Here is a 21,175-nt window from a genome sequence, read left to right as displayed (position 1 = left end):
ACCATGGGATGATGTTTTAATAAGAACTGATAATTTACAATTAACATTACAGTATGTACATTGCAATAAATACACGGTTGTAAACAGACAAACAAGACTGTATTACAGGTAAGGTCATTTGGTGAGAAAAAATGCATGGCACAAAAAATAAATAATGCATTAAAATTATCATAAAGCTTTCTGTAAAATCTGTTTCATTCAAGTTTTTTTCTTTTCCTTATCTGTGATTTGTTCTATCTACACTGTTTACTTGTGTCTTTTAACTGATGTGAAGGAAAATAAAACAAAAACAGCATTATTGTGTTCAGTAACTTGCAAGCTGAAATGTACTGGTTTTATGCAAACTTGGACTTGGTTTTCCCCATACAGTACCCAGATATTGCATTTTTGGAAATAAAGCTACTTGTACAATGATGTTCTTTTTAATGCAGTGTGTATTGTGAAACACACTTTGGTGAGAGAAGTGAGTGAGCAGGGGCAGGTAAAGGGGTGGGGAGTGGTAAGCAGATGGTATAGTACGGTAGTCTCTAACTCTTGGATATTATGTGTCCTCTACAGCTTGATTGTCCATCAGTGAATGCTGTTACAGCGCAGTGACATTAAAAACCAGCACAATGAAAAACAAAGGCTCCCTTAGTGCGGTTATAAACCCTTGCAGGTATGGATCTGTTTATGACATATTGCTGCTTTTAAGTCTCTTTTTGTTATGAAGACTGCAGGCACTCTGTGGGGGAAATGTCACGTGTAGGGAGGGAAGGAAGGGAGAATGACTTAGAAAGGGAGAATCAGCTCTAGACTCTCTGCCTTCTGGACCTTCTTCAGGGATACATACAATGAAAAGGGAAAGAGTCACCCAAATGTTTTGTGAAAAGCCTGGTCACACACAAAGGCAGATTACGCTCCGTTTGCTTTTTACAAGAAAAGGAGGCTGGCACTCCAGTGATCAGTTACTTGATTCTTACCATGCCCTATGTTAAAAAGCAGAAACCTGGTTCTAAGCATCATTTGGGATCAAGAGGTTTCAGTTCAGCTTGGGTGATTTCCCTGGCTGATGATGGACTTTCTTAGTGACTAGCCCCCAAATTCCTTGAAAAGTTTTACAGATGTTTTTTCAGACTTAAAATTTTTCTTCAATGTTTCATTTTCCATTTAGTCATATACCTTCTTCCCCTTCATTCCCCATTTGGATTCCAAAAAGAAGAATAACATGGGCTCCAAACTCTGAGAATATAACTAAGGCCTGGACTAAACATGCTGCAATGAGGCTGACTGCTATCAGCAAGTTGACACTGGGAGTTAATATATAAAATCAATAGAGTTCCTGGGCTGGAATCTGGAATTCCCTCTCAATGTTATATTAGGGCAGTCTCTGTCAATCCAATGTTTTAAATTGTATAACTACCCCCCTGGTGTCAGTGGGATCAACTTTCATTTGGTGTGTCTGAAGGCATCCTTCCTATATAGGGCAAGCTTGTAGAGCTATAATAATAGATGGCAATTTTTACACCTTATCTACTTTCCAGGGCTACTCCTTGTAGAAGTCTTACTTCCATGGGCAGTTCAAACCACAGTTGTCCGGTATTTGTTGATATAGTCTGCTAGCATTCGTAAGAATTGCCTATGCAGCATTTAGCATGTTTTCCCTCTGCAACCCTAGAGTAAAAGCTAGTGATGACACAGAACCATGTGGTAGAAATGAACGTCAACCCTGACCTGATAACCTGTTTCTTTTTTCTAGGTCAGAACAGTAGTGATATCCTTGATAAGACCCCACCAAGAGAACACAGGCAGATGCTAGAAAACACATTAAGTAGTGTGGCATGAAGGAAAAATGTCTTTCTCACTATAATTGGCTGTGAACAACAACAAAATGATCATGAAATGTGTGGGTGACTACAAGGACATGCATTTATGAAATGCACATCTCCTGACACAGAAAAATAAAAAGGCATCCGAAGGCAGTAGGTAAGGAGATGCCTGAAAAAGACTGACTCTTTTAGCTACTGTATATATATATATATATATATATATATATATATATATATATATATATTTTCTCCCATTTACTTTGGACAACAACAACTGATGACTGAGCTTCTATGAGACTTAAGACACATTTGATATAATGCATATCAAAATATTACAGAATAAATACTCACTTCACACACCATGAAGGAAGCAGTGATGGAGAGCAACTCTCCTGGCTTGGGGAGGAGTGAACAAAAGGTGGGGTGAACGGACACTTACAAAAAGGGCTTCTGGCAACATAAAGTTGTTTCTCTGTTTTAAAGTATGGAAGTCATTGGTATATAAAACAATGAATCACTACAAATCAGTTAATTGCTATGAACTCTAAGGTGCAAGTAAAATTCGTAAATGAGATTTATCCAGTGTAGCACTGATCTGTACTGAAAACTTGCAAGTTACTCCTTAGAAAAAATAACCAGTGGCAGATGAAGTTCTGAACAGTTTTTTAAATATAATACCTCAATACATTTAATAATAAAAGTAAGCTCTACAAAAAAATCTGTTTTACATATCATACAAAATGTAGAGGTTGAGTGTGGCTCACTGAACCACACTGTTCAGTCATGTATCAGGAAGACTTGAAATTAGAAAATTATGCAATTTCTGCGGCTCATCCTCCTCCTGGGCACAGACTCAAGCTGTGTCCTGTTTGTGACATTTTCATTGCTTCATCTGTGAGTTCACTCCATCCCTCAAATGCTTCTTTTTTTATTCTTAAAATTTTTGCAAACAAACAAAGGTATCCTGCAATCCAATCTACTTTTGGGCAGCCCGATGAGCCAAGCTCCCTTGAAAACAGTTGGAGTTGATTTTATCTGCTTTGTCAGCTCCGCCAAGCTGAAATCATGTCAAAATCATGTTCGTGATGACGTTGCCCCTTGCTCCGGTGACATGGAGGTGAAAAAAACTGGTTACGGTATTCCTGAGCGCCAGACTGAGTAGTTCAAGGTCAGTTTTGTTCAACCAACGTCCTGGCAGATGAGAGTGAGGTGTGACCATGGTTGTGGCATGTGACATGCACTTTGGAAACATTTTCTCTACTTAAAAAAAAAAAAAAAAAAGTGTGACAGTCTTTAAACTGTTACGTGTCAGGACAACAGTCATCTATGACACAAGTTTCAGGCTGGTTTCCCTCTTCTTCCGCTACAGCCTCCTCTTCAACCTGCTCATCAAGTGGAATTTCTGTGGACTCTGAGTCTTGAGTGCACAGAGTCTTGGAGTCGCTGCAGCTAGTGTCTTCCTCCACTTGACTTCCGCTGTCCTTCTCAGTGTCTGACTCGCCATCTTCCTCTAAGGTTAGTTCAAACTGGAATTTTTCAGTTTGGCCCTGCCGGCCTTCCTCTTGGTCATCCGGTGCAGGGGAGGGGCTCTGAGGGATTGTGCTCTGGTACCACTCACGATTGTCCTCCAAAGTGTCCAAGATGTCCTGGGCATCAGGGTGTACGAGGTCCGCCCATGTCTCCCAGAGTGGATGAACAATATAGTCTATGAAGCCCACCTGGTCATAAGAGAAAAGAAATCCAGTGGAACTAAGAAACTTGGAGAAGCTCAACAGAATCAAGGTCCCTCATGGAACCTGCAAAGTACTAACCTGAGTTTGGTAAATTAGTCACTATTTGAGTCAACAGATCATGTAAACCTGGCAACTAGCTGGCCAAAGTATAACTCTAAGCTCAAGTAATGCTTACAATATATAATATGAAGAATACTAGTTATTTACATAGTAGGGCCTGGACCTTATTTCAGAACAGTCAATTTGTAGAGAACCCAGATAACTGGAATAAGCCAAGCATCCTATGTATAGAAGTATACTATATGGATACAATCACAATGAAATATAGTATTGTATGTGTGGCTATATGACTGTAAGTCCTAAGAACGCTCTTTGAGTTATCAACAGAAGTGAGATCTATCATGTCAAATCCAAATTAATTAACAAAAAGAAAAACACAAAATGCTACAGGGTATGAAGGTAGTATACAGCCAAATGCTTTGGCTGTGGGATTACCTGTGATTTTTCCACAGAGGCATTGTGCTTGTCACACATGGGACTTATCTCCATGCCACGTTCCCGCTCCCGGTCCCCCTGGCGGAAGAACTCCTCCATTATCCGGTCTGTCCACTGGCGGTACAGCTGCAGTGGCTTCGTGGGATTGCTGAGATCTGCACAGTGCACCATATTCTGGAGGACCTATGGTGGGTGGAGGCATTTTACTCGACATCTGCTGCTTGGGGTTTGAAACTAGGAATTCACATCAGATAACTGTGGCACTTAAAAATACATGTAGTATCAGATGTATTACAAACAGTTCAACCATGGTGTGCCTTTGCGGTTCACACTTGTAGTAAGTTCCGAAAAATGCCACGTCTCCATTAAGTGTCATGAAGAGACACTGTTAGTGTTCATGAATTATCAAATTCCAAGGTTCTCAAACAGTTGGTCTTTGGAATGTTAAGCTTTTGTTGTTGTTGTATATGCAAAGAAGCAGGCTAATAAGTCTTTACCTGTTTCAAAGGACTGGGCTTTTTATTTATTTATTTTTTTGTCTTATTGGTCTCTTTTTTGCTTGTATGTTAATGATTTCCAATTGTGTGCTTTGCTTTTTAAATTCTGGTTTGACTGTTTTGCCTTCTAAAGAGAGGAGAGGGAAAGGATGTGGAGTTGGGTGGGTGGGGAAGTGGAATCCATGATCAGAAAATAATGTACAAAAACCACTTTTTTCAACCAAGAGTCAGAATAAGATGATGATAAAGATCCTGCCTGTAGCTTCTGGACCTACAAAATGGGACAAAGAAGAAACAGCCCCTGTCTTGCTCAGAGTCACTAACATGTGCATAAAGAATGATAGCAGATGCTGACTTACCTGGATTCTGTCAGAATAATTATCAAGGAGGAGGACACCGGAGCTTGTCACCTTCTTAGTTTCCACCATCGTTTTCAAATCAGCCAGGAGGTTCATGTGCTTTGACATGTCTGTCGCAAGGACCTGGCAGGGCAAAGATTGTTTTGTGAGGGAACAATGCTTAGAGGACAAAGAATTTGCAAGTGGACAAAGAAATTATTTTGAGTTTGAGAAGGAATGGAGAAACACCATGAATTCTAATGATGTGTGGAAATGAGTGCCCCCTGGGGAATCTCTTTTCCTCTTGGCTGTCAAGTTTTCCCGGAACCCAGAAAAACATCCACAACACAGAAACAGAAGGTACCTGGCCACCACTCTCAAGGTAAGCACACCGTGTCCGTCCTGAACTAGTGAGCCATGACTGTACTGCACCTAGCTGACTCAAGGCTATTCAAAGACCACTTAGGATACCAAGTATTTGCAGAGATCATGGAGCCTGTAGGGGTCTGTCTGAGGCCACTAGACTTACTCCCTATCCTTAGCAGTTGGATTTATCACAGAAGAAACCTAATTTCACATCATCTCTAAGAACTTGAATCAGTTTTATTAGGTACTTACAATGTCAATGACCATTTTCCTTAAAGATTGTCTTTGCTTTTTGGTCAGATTCTGGAAAATGTCACAGTTTTCTTCTTGGAGCAACTTGAAGCCCACGGCCAGATGATGATTCTCTAAGACAGAGGAGTCGTTGTACATCAAGGCGAGCTCTGAGTCTGAAAGAGAAGCAGTACGTCACCAAGGTTGCTTAATGTCTGTCTGTCTGTCTCTTCAAATTCTACGGTAATTCCCAACATTTTAGGGTCTGAGCCAGGAGCATAACAAGTTAGAGGCTGCTCTGGGAAAACATATAAATGAATGAAAACAAACCCCCAAGATCTTTGATGCCTTGTGTTCAGGTTATAGCTGCCTCTGAACTTCTCCATCATCCATGAGCAAATATGTCAAATAATCTCAGAGCCAAAAAGTCAGAACTTTAGGAGTGAATTACAGTTTGACTGATACTGTGGTCCTGCTGGTCAGTTCTCTGAGGTGAAAGAAATGGACCACACTATCTTGTCAGGATCTGCCATCAGCTCAGCAGACTGTGGTATTGTTCCTAACACTCATAACACATCCTGGGCATGAGGTGTCATTTCCTGATAAGTGTGGAACACTTGCTCTGATACAGTGTGCAACACTTGCCTTGATACAGTGTGCAGATCATGGGTGCAAGGTTGTTGGTACACAGAGCAAGTTTCAGTATCCAGTTTGTTCACAGTGCTTATCCTTCTAAGTACCTCCCCTTCTTCCCTCGTCTGAGGCTCTTGCCATGCTCGGTGTTCTGAGTGTGAACTGTCTGCCTGCCTGTTCGTGGCTTCACAGACCTTGTGCACATGTGTCTATAGGCCCATAGTAGAGGATCTGCAATACTGCTTTGGATCTGGGGATTAAAGGCAAAACAAGATTTTTGCCTCTCCGTAATCCTGTGGACAGCAGACTTAGCTATAGGAGGCTTTTTGTTTTTAATATTATTTTTGTTTTATGTGTATAAGTGTTTTGCCTGCATGGATGCATTTGTCAAATGTGTGCTTGGTGCCTGTGTAGGCTGGAAGAAGGCATTTGGCTCCCCTGAAACTGGAGTTAAAAATTGTGAGTTACCCTCTGGGTGCTTGGAATTGAACCCTGGTCCTCTGTAAGAGCAGTCTCCGTGCCTATCTTTAAACATTTTTGGGCACTTTATTTTGCTTCCTTAAGTTGCTGTAAAGATTGAAAGCATGGGTATTCTGTCTTTCCTGTCACTAATGCCCTAAAAAAAAATACATTCAGAGGCTGCTTCTAAGGCACAAACACCGGGAACTATGTGCTGATTGCTTTGAAGGAGTTAGGGGGGACAGTTTTTGATGTTCTTCCCAAGGAGATCCTATGGTCTTAGGAGAATTACATACATAAGAAGGGACACATCTAGCCTGCTGCTCTCCATGCCAGAAACAGGAGAGTGGTGGGTTTCAGGAGTAGATGTGGAAGTATATGGTTCACTTTTACTTTGTCTGGAAAAATCAATCCCATTGAAAGGTAATATCTGGTTAAGTCTTGTTTTTTTTCCATGCTGGGAATCAAATTTATTTTTAAATAGTCTATGAAAGCCAAGGGTAAACATGTAGAAATTATAAATGATACAGGATCTGAGCACAAGGCACTGTATATATGCACCTGAATCATATTAAACAAGCAAATGCTGGAAGGAACACATAATATTGTCTATCTCATAGAAACAATGACAATCTACCAGGGTCTTTTTAGGGGAATAAACATATAGGTATACTCCCCTTGAAGAGATAGGCAGGGCAAACAGGGGGGACTGTGGCCTCTAGGAAGGTGATCTGTTCTACAGATGGAACACCTATTCAGCCTAAGGAGGGTTTTTGATGCAGGCTCTAAAGGCACTGGCTAAGCTTGTCTTAGGCAAGGAAATGATTCCTTAGTAGGCTAGGGTAAGGTAATCAGTTGCTCCAGTCTGATCCTGTTGAAAGGCAACCTAGACTTGTACAGTAAAAACTCAGTTTTAAATGAAAACATACTAGCATTTAAGAAACTGAACCTCAGGGTCATCAATTGACTTTCTATGCTTATCACTGAAGGTGCATGAGTCACATGTGACACACATATCTATGGCACCTGCTAAAGATGCTAACCCAGGACTTGCAGGTAAATAGCTCCAATAGCTAGGTGGCCTGCCAGTCTTCTGCCACCTGTTCCATGAAATCATTCTTGATTGCTGAAGACTGCTCATTTCTTCTCTAAGTGCCCCCAACACTCTGGACCATTCAATGACCATTAGAGCATGCTCCCAGTCTGCCCTTCTCTCTGAACATAGTTTCTCTTCTTGACCCTCCCTCTTGACCTTCTTAGAGGCTTGAGTCTTTACAAAATTAAAGATTATTCTTAGTCATCTAGTTTCTACTAGACACTCCCCTTCTATCTAACTTAAAAGCACTGACAAGAGAATATCCTAAGCTACCACATTCAGGGGACTCAGCTGCCTTGTGTTGGAAGTGGTTGGCTTGGTATATCTTCAATGCTCACACCTCTCTTAAGAAGATGTGAATGTGATGGCCATTTCTAAATGAAGAAAATGAGTCTTCGGAGAGGTAACATTGCCAATATCATACAGCTCAGACACTCTAGGGCTGATATTTAAAACAAGCAGTTTCTAGACTATTCATGTCAAGCTTTTATTATAATTTTAAAAAACAGCTCTGGGTTTTTCTTTATGAGGAAATACTTTCTATTGCTACTTCAAGTTTACTGCTGAGTTGTTTTTTATCTTACTGATTTTAATTTTGATGATGGCAAGACTTTGCTCCAAAATCTTAAAGTTTCGTGTCATGAATTGCCGATGGAACCCTGCACATAGCTCCAAACAACAATCCCATCAGCTGCTGGCACTGCTGGACCAGTGATAGCATGAGGCACTTGCACAGCACAGTAGACCCAGGAAGAGACTACTTTTATTCTGGGTCATGGAATAAACTAACAACAGTTCTTCATGTCACTCATCAATGGGCCAGAGTGACATACCTCAGTGAAGAGAATGCTGCTTCCAAATCCACCCAGGCCCGGGGATCATGTGTTTCTCTCTTGGCTGTAGGAAGGGTTATGTATAATTACTGCTCTTCTAACTTAAATGGATGGCTCAACATGCCCCATACCAGTAGGCCTTTACAAATTTCACAAAGGAAGGAGCTCCCAAATATTAGCTGGATTTATTTCCCAACCAAGGTCACTTTACCAGCAGAAGTCTTCAAAGAGCTGGGAGCTCACTGTACTTCAGCCAGTCATGGGAGGTGATTCTGACTTTGACTTTCAGCAATTTATCCCTCTGAGTACAGCTGAGAAGGTTCTTGTCCTGACACACTCAGAAACACAAGCCGTTGATGTGTGCTTGATCTGGGAATTCCCATCCCTAAGCTCATCATTTTCATCTAACATTGGTTCAGTGACATTGGGAGTAACCAAATAATTGTCATTCCCCAGTCTCCTAAAAAGTGCTGAGATGATTCAGAGTCATCTGTATGAGGTTGATAAGAAGTATTTGTGGTACATCTTGGGTATCTATAACAAATACTTCAGCCTATCAGTATGCTCTTTACTACAAGAAGCAGAACCAGTGTCTTCAAATCTAAGAGATAAGACAACACCAAAACCCCCCAAAGCAACTCAGAAAATGCATGCTTAGAATTCTGCTCCTCTGAATCCACCTTAGAACCCAATCACCATAGGTCATGCTTCTACAGTGACACAGAACCTGAAGGTCAGACACTATATATACATTCCTCAATGTTTACTGTAGGAATTGGCTCAGGTGCTTATATAGCAGGTAAGAAAGACCTGAATCTTCAGGCCTTGTACAAGCTAGAGGGCCAAGCAAGTTAGCGGCAATTCAGTCCTTTCCATAGCCCAAGAAAGGGAATGGGACAAGAGAGAGGGACAGAAAGGGTGTAAGTTCTAGTTCTAGTCTGGAGCTCTGCAAACCAGCAGATGTCTGACAGCAGCTCAGACTGAGAACACCATTTGCCTCCCCCTCACCTCATCTGTTGTATTTGGGTTCCCATGAACTGGTGATGGTGCCCATTCCCATTGGTCAGGGTGATCTGTGCTCAGTCTGCTAATTCAAATGCTAACTACTTACAGAAACATTCCTTCGGGCTCATCCTGAATTAAGATGCTCCAGCTTTCTAGGCATCACTAGAAACTGTGAGCACACATCTTAGACTGTAAGCTTGCAGAGGGCGAAGGCCTGCTGTTTGCCAACACTGAAGTCATACACTAAGGATCTCCTATTGATCTTGTGGCAGGGTAAGTAGATTTAAATGAATTTTATTTTATAGTGCTAATTGCCAAAGGGTGCAACAACAAGGAAGAAATGTGATGCCCTAAAAAAAAAAGAACTCTACAAAAAAATTCAAAAATTTTGATAAATCAGACTTCAATTGTGAAAAGCTCAGAGGTGGGAAGAGTGCATACAAGCTTTCTGTTGGACCAGATGAAGCAATATGTATGAAAAGTGTAAAATGAGAAATTTTACTCTAAAATTATACACTTTCGAAGTGACATACTCTGAAGAAAATGGGTAATTTAGTGTCTATTAATAGGAGTCAAGTTAATTCATTTGTGTCTCTTCTACTTTCCAATGAACATATTACTATCATCATCATTCACTATGTAGAGTTCTTAGGCTTAACCTGTAAGGTAAGAACAACCCTTCCCAAGTGCTGTGGGAAGGACAAGCTATCTTAACATATGGAGATGAAGGGCGTTCCTGCCAAGGATGCTGAGGTGTCCCAGCACAACCTGCCACTGGAATGTAGAACCTACATTTTATCAGCTCTCAACATGGAGGGGAAGCAGGCAGAGGACAGCTGACTTGTGTGGCACCACGAGCAAAAGGGGATTGAGACCTGTGTGTGAAGGCTAAGATTTACTCAGAGCAGCATAGCTTGGGAGCAGGTCAGAGATTAGGCTACACCCTTTCTACTCCTGCTGCTTAGCTAGGCTTAGCCCAGTACCTGAAAATGACAGCATGCTCCAAGTTGCTGGAGGCATAAAACAGTCATCTGTGTAAGGATTTCTGAAGGGAACCAGGATAGTGAAGAGGGATAGGCAAGAGAGTGCATGCTGGTGGTGGGAGGATTATATCAAGATATATTATGTACATGTATGATAATGTTGAAGTATTTATACACACATATGAAAATGTCATGTGTGAAAGTGTTACTATCTTATACAAAATTAATGCATGCCATTTTTTTTTAAAGAAAGCTTCCAAACAACATGTTCCTAAAACTGCCCTTTTTACCTCTCACTTCATCTGTGTTCCATGCCCAGGACCTGTCTGGCTTCCTCATGCACGAAGGACCATCTTAAGCCACAGTCAGTTATCTTTTCTAGCACAATGCAAGCTATTAAGAGCCAGACCTTTGCCTTGTTTTCTACATAATTAATTTGTTCTTATTCAAAGGTTTACACAGACAAAGATCTTTATATAATTCACTAGTACAGCTATGGAAAATCTATGTTAAAATGATATGAGAGCTTGGTAATCTCTGTAAAGTGTGTGTACTGGCAACTAGATCCCACTTCAACTTACTATGATGCAATGCCTCTCTACTCTTGGAAACCCACAGACATATGCTTTGAATACAAGATGAGTGTGAATAAATCTTTCTCCCCAAACTTGGGCATCTTTACTATAAACAAAGCGTTCTCTTTCCAAGTAAAATGTAACACCATGAATGTTTGGTACCTTTCACACTATTTTACTTTTCAGAAAATAAAACTGAAAAGTCCAATGATCTTTTCATGATAAATACCTTCTGGGATGTTACAGTCAAACCTGTATGAAACTATTTGCAATTTATGTGTTGCTTTATCTGCATTGTCTTCACAAAGACTAAGGCAGCTTTTCACCTGGGATTTCAATTTCTCTATGCCCTGTGTTCATAGACCTCCACAGCCTTCTCATTGTACTCCGAGTCTCAAACTATCAAGCCTCATCATCTCTGCCAGGTAGAAATGATCACCCTGCTCTCAACTTCTAGGCACTTCGAATAAACACAAACCCATCTGCAATAATCACTGAAGACTAAGATCACAGCTAAGAGGCAGGGGCATGACTGCATTGGGAGTCACGTCTTTTAAGTTCACTGTGCCTACTGAGCTCAAGAGATGTAGCCATCTAACTAGGGGTTTGAGAGAATGATCAAAACTCCAGATTTCCTTGTTACAAGAACCAGGTCCAACCTTTGGTTTTGACTTTGGAAAGACCAGCTCTGAGTCAATAGGTCAAGAGTCTGTTCATCTGGTTCACTGACACTGAATCTGTCCATGAAAGCCAAGGAAAATATAAACTTAAGTCTTGCTCTGAAGGGTTACTACCAACAAAAATAAACACATAGTTTCAACAAATTATTTCTTAAAGGTCTTGTATTTGTTATTTTTAAAGTCACTGGAGATTTGTTTGTTGCATGTTGTGAATATAAACTGAGTGGAAAGGAAAGAGGGAAGGGAGGGTAAGGGTGCAGGCTCTGGTGATCACTCAAAATGAAGGCAGTGATTCTGCTCATCCCTGGGATGGTTCTGTTTACCAAGCTGCCCTGCGGACTCACAGCCTCACCATGACCCCCAACAAAGCTTCCCTTGGAACGGAGGACATCCCTGTGTTGCTATGGTCCCAGTGATCATCAAAATGCTAAAAGTAACTAACTCACTTCCAGAAGCAGGACTGGTTATCAGGTTTCTACCTAGACATGTCACCAGAAAAATGTATCTAAATAGACAGCTTTGACCACGTCTCTAGATTTGTAGGCATCCTCCAAGTTTCTCCATTACCTGATTCATTGTCTTTCAAGGATGGGGGGCTATGCTAGCTGAGATGACAGACGCCTACCACAGGGGCCAGCCAAGGCCCGACTGTGTTTGGAGGGTTCAGAGAAGAACAGAACTTGTCCCTGTTCTCCTTAAAGGGTACAGTAGACTACTAGAAAGACTGACTCTATTCTGACTTAACTGTGTCCTCTGAACTTAATTCCGATGCCACTATAAGGTAACATAAAATAGCATAAGATAGAATACAAAGGAAGTATTCTTTCACTGTTTGATGTACTAACTTAGAGTTATAACAAGGTATGTTTGTGTATTTGTTGAAATCTGTACCAGTAAGAACATAACAAGAAATGCTTGAGCCTCAAAATACTGAAGTGGGGCAGATTTATGGAAAGTACCAGTGCACCATGTGACCTGCCAGCCCTTTTAAGAAAATGCTGTCTACCTGAGCAGCAGCACAGGGCAAGTCCCGCTCCCCAAGGATGTTCAGTGCTGATAAGTCATGTAAATGTTTTTATGAGTCCTGTAAGAGCCCTGTTACAGATGTGGATGTAATTCTGTGTGATCAGTAAGCCCCTCCTAACACTAATGTCTGAAATGTGGGCTTCCAGCCACACATATTCCAGGAGGCCCGTGAGCCCTCTGTTGCATTTGTGAATCACTAACTGTATTTTGTTATATTTCCACAGGGGCTATTTAAGGATACAACCATGGAGCTAAGTAAATCTTACAGACCTGACTTAAACCTCTCAAGGTACATACAGTCTTCTCTCTTTAAATTCTGCTATGGTAATGTTGAAAGTTGTGAAGGCCCTGATACTAGGATAGACAGAAGCAAGGCAGTTTCTTAACATGAAAAAGACTCACACCTTTGCTTTTTTCTTCATTTAAAGGGGAATTTATAATATCAATTTACCTCAGCACAATGGGAAAGACTTAAGTCCTAGTAACATCAAGTAACGAGTACTATTTATAAAACATTAAACCCTTCTCCAGAGGAAGGGGAAAAGCCTTCAGGCATCCTTACAGATGTTTGCTGTGTATCAGGAAGGCCACAACGAGATCTTACCACTCATTACATCTTTAGACATAATGGTGTCTTCTTACACATTGAGAGGTTGCAGGGGGTTAAAAGGAGAGGGAATTGTTCAAGAGGCTAGAAACTACGTTCCCGTTACTTCCATGGAAAGCTTTGAAAAGAAACGGAGGGGGCTGGGATCTGTGATGGTGGGGATCAATGGTATCTATACAGTGAAGAGGGCTTAGGATTAGTTCCTACAGGCTACCCGCACCATTGTACACGCTCTCGCCTCTCTACATGCTTCCACCTTTGATTGTCTTTTGCAGAAACATGTTAATAAATGACTTTTAGAGATATACTAGAGCACACAGATGATTTTCACACACCAACTGCCTGCCCCATCGGAGGCCATGATCATTTGCAGAGAGAAATTAGTGTTATGCTATTTCTAAAACATATTTTACACATGTCAAAACCACATTATGACCCTGGAGAAACATGGACTTATGAAAACTCATATATATATAAATATATATATATATATTTAAATCTACCAAAACACAGGCTTCACTTACTTGTATTGATCAGAAATTGGTTTGACACACCGGGATGATCGACATCATGTATTGCACTGGCAAAAATGGCCGCGAGAATCTCCAAGTCTGTGAAGACAGCCTGGGAAACCAACAGCACAGGAAATATTACTATGCTATCCTAGGAAGGTATCCGTGAACGTACTATAGAAACAAGTGAAATAAACCCCAGGGTACAGAAGGAACACGGGGTGAGGCTGGGCAGTATCTTACTATGCTTTCATCAAGAAGTATCTTTTGGATGAGTTTTTAAAATGTGATTTCAAAGCAAAGTGTTTCTTCTGACTCTGTTACACATCATGACAAGATCTGTACTATATATTACATTTAAAAACACTAAGAGTATCTGAAATGATGTTGAAAGGAAATAAGTAACTCACTTAATGATACACTCTGAGAACACTTGTAATCAGTAACGTCCACTGAATTATGAAAAGGAATTCCTTTCTTTCATCTTCTTGTCACCCAAATCACCAGTTCTCAGCCTCGGTGCCATCAGTGCTGTAGTTAGAGCACTGTGCCATTTAGATCATTCCTCACTTTTATTCACAACATGCTAGGAGCACGCACAACCAGAAATTCCCCAAAATGTCCCTGGGTGTAGGAATGGAGGAGGACAGCAAGACAGAAATCATCCCTAGCTAAGAACCACCCAGCCAAATAATGAGGTATAAGCAAAAATTTACAATGTAAAGAGCCTACACTATATAGCAAATGGGACTCTTTTCCCCAGATGATTATGGAAATCAAATCCCTTTACTAAATACTTAATGGAACAACTTAGGATTTGGAAAATTTAAAAAGGCATTTCCTTCTATAAATTCTTAGAAAGTATTAACGTGTTGCTTATGTCTTTCCTTTGAACTAGAGCCATCCGACTAAAATTCTAGAATATAACCCAACTGGAAGTCAACAAGCCAGATGTGTGCACACAATGTCCACTGGACCATTTCAAAGAAGCACTATTATAAACAGATGGATCCCCAAATTGTTGACCAATTCTCACAAACAGAATTCATCAAAGGATCTGTTGTTTATTAACAATTTTCTCCTTATAAGTCAGTCAATGTATTTCCAAGGAAGTTAGTTGCTGGCTGTATGGAAAACCGTCCAACATAAAAGCTGAAGAGCTCTTTACAGGTAGCAAGTGGGTGCTAGCAACATCTAAGAAAACAGCCTTACCTCCAAAGCAGGTGTTGATAGTAGCACATGAGTGGACTGGACGACATCTGCAGCATGGATGTTGTTATGATACGCCACGTCAGCATGGTAATGGTCCTCCAGGGTCATGAGATATGTAATTAAAGTGTCTACCGGAATTTTAAATGTTTTTAATAAATCTCGTTCCTGTAAGAAAAGAAACCCTCTTAGCATCTTTGTCTTTTTTTTGTTTTGTTTTTCGAGACAGGGTTTCTCTGTGTAGCTTTGGAGCCTATCATAGCACTCGCTCTGGAGACCAGGCTGGCCTCGAACTCAGAGATCTGCCTGCCTCCCAAGTGCTGGGATTAAAGGTGTGTGCCACCAATGCCCAGCAGCATCTTTGTCTTTCTAATAAAACTCATTCCCATGTACTCATATGTGGATTTTAGATATAAAGGAATGCCAGAGAAGCTAGTAAACAAGGAGGACCCTAAGAGATGGTCCCCTGGAGAAGGGGAAAGGGACAAGATCTCCTGAGCAAATTGGGAGAAGAGAAGGGATGCAGAGGACGTGAGGGAGCAGAAAGGTTGAGTCAGGGGAAGAATGGAGATACCATAATAGAGGGAGACATTTTAGGTTTACAGAGAATTCAGGCACTAGGGAAATGTCTGGAGATCTACAAAGATGACACCAGCTAACAATCTAAGCAACAGAGGAGAGGCTACCTTAAATGCCCTCCCCTGATAATGAGATTGATGACTGACTTATATGCCACCCTCATCCAGCAGCTGGTGGAAGTAGACACCCACAACTTATCACTAAGCTGAACTGGAATCCAGATGCAGAGAAGGACGAGCGAAGAGCAAAGGGGTCCAGACCAGGCTGGTGAAACCCACAAAAACAGCTGACCTGAACATCAGAGAACTCTTGCTCCCCAGACTGATAGCTGGGATACCAGCATGGGACTGATCCAGACCCCACGAACATGGGTTTCAGTGAGGAAATCTCAGAAATCTACGGGACCTCCTGTAGTAGTTCAGTACTTATCCCTAGTATAGGTGTGGACTTTGGGAGCCCATTCCACATGGAGAATACTCCCTGAGCCAAGACACAGGGGAGTGGGCCTAGGTCCTATCCCAAAGGATGTGATAGACTCTTATGACCCCTTATGGAAGGCCTCACCATCCAGAGGAAGCAGAAAGGATATGTGATAGGTAGGGTTTTAGTTGCAGGGGGGTGGTGGTGGTAGGGGAGGACGGGAGGGAGAAGGGAACTGGGATTGTCATGTAAAACAATCTTGTTTCTAATTCAAATTAAAAAAATCTGAAAAAAAAAAAAAACTGATTCCCCAGACTGAGGAGTTGCCCACAAGCACCTTGAACTGAAACAGTGTTTTCTCATATCTCTTAAAGGAAACAGAAACACCCGGGAAGGGTAGAAACTCTGGCAACAGCCCACTGCTGAGCTGGCCTCCTGAGACCATCCTGAGGATGAGCTGCCAGCCCTAGGTTCCTGCAGTCAGCTATAGTGCAATGCAGCTGCTGAGTTGGCCTTCAGTTACATCAAATGAACCCATGCTTTCTCTCAGCCTGGAGTTTCCCATCTAGTCCCAAGGTTCCAGCCCTAGCTTCTCAGTTATGTCACTCTGCCATGGTACAAAGGCAAGAACAAGAAAGGGATATAAAAATGATGGCAGACTACTAAACATATACTCAAGAAACTATAGTCTGTGTGAATCAGCAGGGTGTTGTTTGTTTACAAAGTTAGTCTGCACTGTAGAGATGATTTTCTAACTATTGTTAATAGACTATTTCTATCCCCCCCCATGGTTCTTAAATAGAAAAAAAAATGCTATTATTTGTATTTTACACACACATACCTATTTATTGTCCCTTATAAAGGAGCAATAAAACAGAGCCATCAAAATAAGCTGAAGGGGATGAAAAGAATGCATAACTCATAGCTTAAAGGCTGAACAGTTTGGGTAAAAAGAATAACCCCGCGGGGCGGTGGTGGCGTATGCCTTTAATCCCAGCACTTAGGAGGCAGAGGCAGGTGGATCTCTGTGAATTCGAGACCAGCCTGGTCTACAAGAGCTAGTTCCAGGACAGCCTCCAAAGCCACAGGGAAACCCTGTCTTGAAAAAAAAAAAAAAAAGAATAACCCCAATGCCTCATCATTGAGGTGTTATTGCTAATAGATGATTGGACAATGATGAGACTAACTTCATTAATGAGTTCACGGCTAAATGGACCACCAGGAAGTGGGGGCTAGTTTAAAGAAGCAGGCCACTAGGAGCATACCTTTGAGGTGTCTGTTTTGTCCCAGGATGAGTTCTCCTACCCAAACCCTTTCCTTTAACCTCAGCTGAGCCACTTTTACTCTACCATGTTTTCTGCCTCATGGTCTACCTTATCACAGCCTCAAGGCACTATCTGACTAGACTCTTTGAAACTGTGAGCCAAAATTAATCACTCCTCCTCCTAGAATAATTTGCTTGGATATATTGTCACAGCAGCAGAAAATGACTCATATGCAGTCCCCTGGTTAGAAGAAACTCAAGGACATTACCTGAAAAATGGTATGCATGATAACAGTCAGAGGCCGGTTACCAGACAGCTCTGCTATTCTGAAAACATGGAGACCCCATTTGTTCACATCTTCTAGTTCCTAGGGTGAAGAAAAACACCCATAGAAGACAACGTTGAACAAGAGGTGACAAACAGACGCATATAAAAATTACTGACTTTAATTAGAGACACTGTGAAGGTAAAAAAAAAAAAGACTCATTTTTAAATGCAAAGGATGTGACATGTAAACACAGTCAAATTTAAGGCTAATTCACTTAAATAAACTGAAAACCAAATATTGCTTAAACATGATTCTGAAGGTAAATCAAATTCAAATGCTTCCATTATAATTTCATATAATCTCTTCAATAGATAAAATCAATTTATAGAATCTACCTAGTCTAAAGTCCAGAAGAGATGACAGATTTCTAACTCTCCAAGGCCAAAAAATCAAATCAAGATTCTTAAAAGTAAACAAACAAGCAAGCCCAAAACAAACCACGATACATCAGACCACATGTCTAAATCTACATATTAATAAAAATCTAATAACTTATGAAGCTTTTGAAATGAGTTTTCCCACATTCAAATCAAAGACTGGAAAAATGGCTCGGAGGTTAAAAGCAATTGTTGCTCTTCCTAAGGACCGAGGTCAGTTCCCAGCAACCAACTTTAGGTGGCTCACAACTCTTGTAACTCCAGGTACAGGGTATCTGATGCCCTCTTCAGGCATCCATTAACACTGCATTTGTGTGTATGGACACAGTTTTTGTTTTATTTTTAGGCAGCTGTCCTGGAACTCACTATGTAGGCCAGGCTGGCTTCAAACTCACAGAGATCCACCTGCCTCTGCCTCCTTGAGTACTAGAATTAAAGGCATGTACCACTATGCCTGACTCCAAAATAGTTTTTAAGATCATATAAATTAATGAATTTTTCCATCTGTTTAAAAGGAAAGAAAGAGAATTCATGGGGAAAAAAAAATCACACCACGATTTGTTAAATTACCATACCTTGGCCAGGACATCCTCCTGTTCTGTTTTGACCCCAAACCTTGGGATGCATGAGTTAGTCAGGCTGGAGCTATGCATCAACTTCTTGACCCCACTGATCTGAGACATTGGCCTTTTCTTTTTCTCCTTTTCCTTCTGAGTTGGAGAGGGAATTTCCACTTCATGTTGCTTATCTTAATTCAGAAAACATCCAATATTTACTATTACTTCAACTTTAGTTTTTAATCACATAACATATAAATGAACAAAGCATAATTGATCACTATTATTCTAGAAAATGATTCCAAAGACTAGCTTTCCTTTTAGAGTTGAACACAAGTTGATATCCTCAAACACAAAATGAAACAAATTCTACTTTATTTAAAAGACCTCTTGCTAGACTATCCTCAGAGAAGACTGTAAGCTGTGTTAGCCAACTGAAAGAAAGCAAAATGCTTAGGTATTTAGTGTTCAAATTCCCAATGGAACTTCATTTAGAGGTTTGAAAACAACTTTTCCAACTCAACTGAAAGAAAGCAAAATGCTTAGGTATTTAGTGTTCAAATTCCCAATGGAACTTCATTTAGAGGTTTGAAAACAACTTTTCCAACTAAGGTCTCCAGTTTCAACATTTACTTTAAAATGGTAGACCCTTTGTATACAAATATATCAAGAACAGCAGCCTATGAACTCAGGAACTAAATGAGTACAGAGAGTCACACTGTGAGAGCCTAAGATGCACCTCAGAGTGAACTGAGGACTTATTCTATGTTGTCTCACTGTGCAATAGGAAGGAAATGTTTACAGTGCAGCAAATAGGGACCACAGACAATCCACAACATTATGTAACTGAGAGGTATCTATGCTAATGTGTACAGTAAAAGTTAGAGACATAAGGTGTCTTAGTGCAGTCATCTCTGTGAAGGGAGTGAACAGCCTTAACTTCTTGTACAGTATAGGTTCAACAAACATCTGTACAGGGATTCACTCCTTAATACACTTGAAAGTAAAGCCCTCTATCAAGGAGGAATTCAAATCACTAGTTTTTACTTATTGCAACTTCTTTCTACAGTGAAGGTCATAGAGCTATCTCATAAAGTCACACTCCCTTAAGAATTGTGCCTGTACCTGCTGGCAGGGTCTATTTCTAATTATTTCCCCAGTGTCCGGCGATAGTGGCCTTAAAAATATGTTTGATGCATGAATGAATATTGTGATAAATATTTCCTCATCTAATATTATGAAAAGACCTTGCTAGAGAGGTGTCTCAATGATACAGTGCATGCCTAGCATATGCTAATCTGTGGGCTTGATATCTTGCACTGCCGATAGATAAATTAAATAAATAAAATATATACCATATCAACCCAGATTGATTCTGAGGCTTAGAGATTTAAAGTCTCAACTTATTAATATTACGCATTAAAATAGAATTTCTAACATATATTTGGTTTCCAAACTGAGTTAAACTTTAACTGGCCTTTAAACATAAGCAAGCCAACAAGCCTAAGGCAAGTTTTAATTTGCACACAGTTGCTCTCACCTAAGAATGTGTTTGATATGTACTCCGACACCTGGTTACCAGACCGACTCATTTCAGAGAGATGAGTGAGCTCCCGATTAAGCATCCTTTTAAACTGAAAGACAAAAGGAGGACCGTAGTAAGAAAAGAGGATATTTTAAGTGTCATGACATAAGCATGCTCCAAGACGAAGAGAATTACACCCAAAGAATGCCCAAATAATCGTGACTATATATTATTATCAGTGTTACTTCTCCATAGTTGGACAGTTATCACAATCTGTGTTGTGACAGTGTCCACTAGGCACACATGGATATGAAGTACATGAAATGAGCTCAGTACAAATGCGACATTGAGTTTTCAATTTCACTTAACTTTAAATATCTTAAATTTAAATATTCAGTAGCTACCACACAATATATATACACATATTACATAGATATAGATATATAGATAATAACACTTAATGGCATTAATAAATAAAATTAAAGTAAAGGTATTATCTGCAGAAGAAAAAATACCATTGATGAATACAGATCACACATGGCATTCTATACTTTTGCTTGTTTGTTTTCTTTTCTTTGACAGTTTCATATATTTATAGTCAATTTTAGTTGTTTTTATGCCCTGGAGACCACCTTCCCAACAACTCCACCCCTACTTTCATGTCTTCTTTTTTGTATGTGATCCAGAGTTTAACATTGTATTCTTTTATCAGTTGATTTATCATTATTGAAAATGAATATATAATAATGATAAAATAAACGTTAAAGTTCCAGGTGTTTGGAGAAACCCAACATTTGAGTAAATACTACGTAGCATTTGCTTCTGAAGCTGTACACACACAGAGAAAGTGTAAGAAGTATTAGTTCTCAGAGACCGCAGAGTCTACTGATCCATCTCCCCAATCACGAAACAGAAAGCAGGTCAATGCTTTACCACATCACCATTTATTTTACTGAGTCTACTGTGCTTATGTCCATCCAGACACACTGCAATCATCTGCTACCACAACAGGGAAATGCAAACTTCACTTTATCTCCA

At 40.4% G+C, this 21,175-nt stretch overlaps 1 protein-coding gene across 1 annotated transcript in view; it reads right to left on the bottom strand.

Moving 5' to 3' along the window:
• Positions 1 to 2,008: 2,008 nt before the first annotated feature.
• Positions 2,009 to 21,175, bottom strand: part of Pde4d (phosphodiesterase 4D) — a 1,264,694-nt gene continuing 1,245,527 nt past the window's right edge. The window contains exons 10-18 of the mRNA XM_027401493.2: positions 20,153 to 20,246; positions 18,631 to 18,803; positions 17,619 to 17,717; positions 15,090 to 15,254; positions 13,890 to 13,989; positions 5,490 to 5,644; positions 4,893 to 5,015; positions 4,037 to 4,219; positions 2,009 to 3,526 (exon numbers count right to left, since the gene is read on the bottom strand). Coding sequence (XP_027257294.1) covers positions 3,110 to 3,526; positions 4,037 to 4,219; positions 4,893 to 5,015; positions 5,490 to 5,644; positions 13,890 to 13,989; positions 15,090 to 15,254; positions 17,619 to 17,717; positions 18,631 to 18,803; positions 20,153 to 20,246 — 1,509 coding nt within the window. The 3' untranslated portion in view covers positions 2,009 to 3,109. The remainder of the gene's footprint in view (positions 3,527 to 4,036; positions 4,220 to 4,892; positions 5,016 to 5,489; positions 5,645 to 13,889; positions 13,990 to 15,089; positions 15,255 to 17,618; positions 17,718 to 18,630; positions 18,804 to 20,152; positions 20,247 to 21,175) is intronic.

Source organism: Cricetulus griseus, chromosome 2 (genome assembly GCF_003668045.3).
Source record: "Cricetulus griseus strain 17A/GY chromosome 2, alternate assembly CriGri-PICRH-1.0, whole genome shotgun sequence".
Taxonomy (NCBI): Eukaryota; Metazoa; Chordata; class Mammalia; order Rodentia; family Cricetidae; genus Cricetulus; species Cricetulus griseus.
Note: the sequence above shows the minus strand (reverse complement) of the source record. Positions and strands in the feature narration are given on the sequence as shown.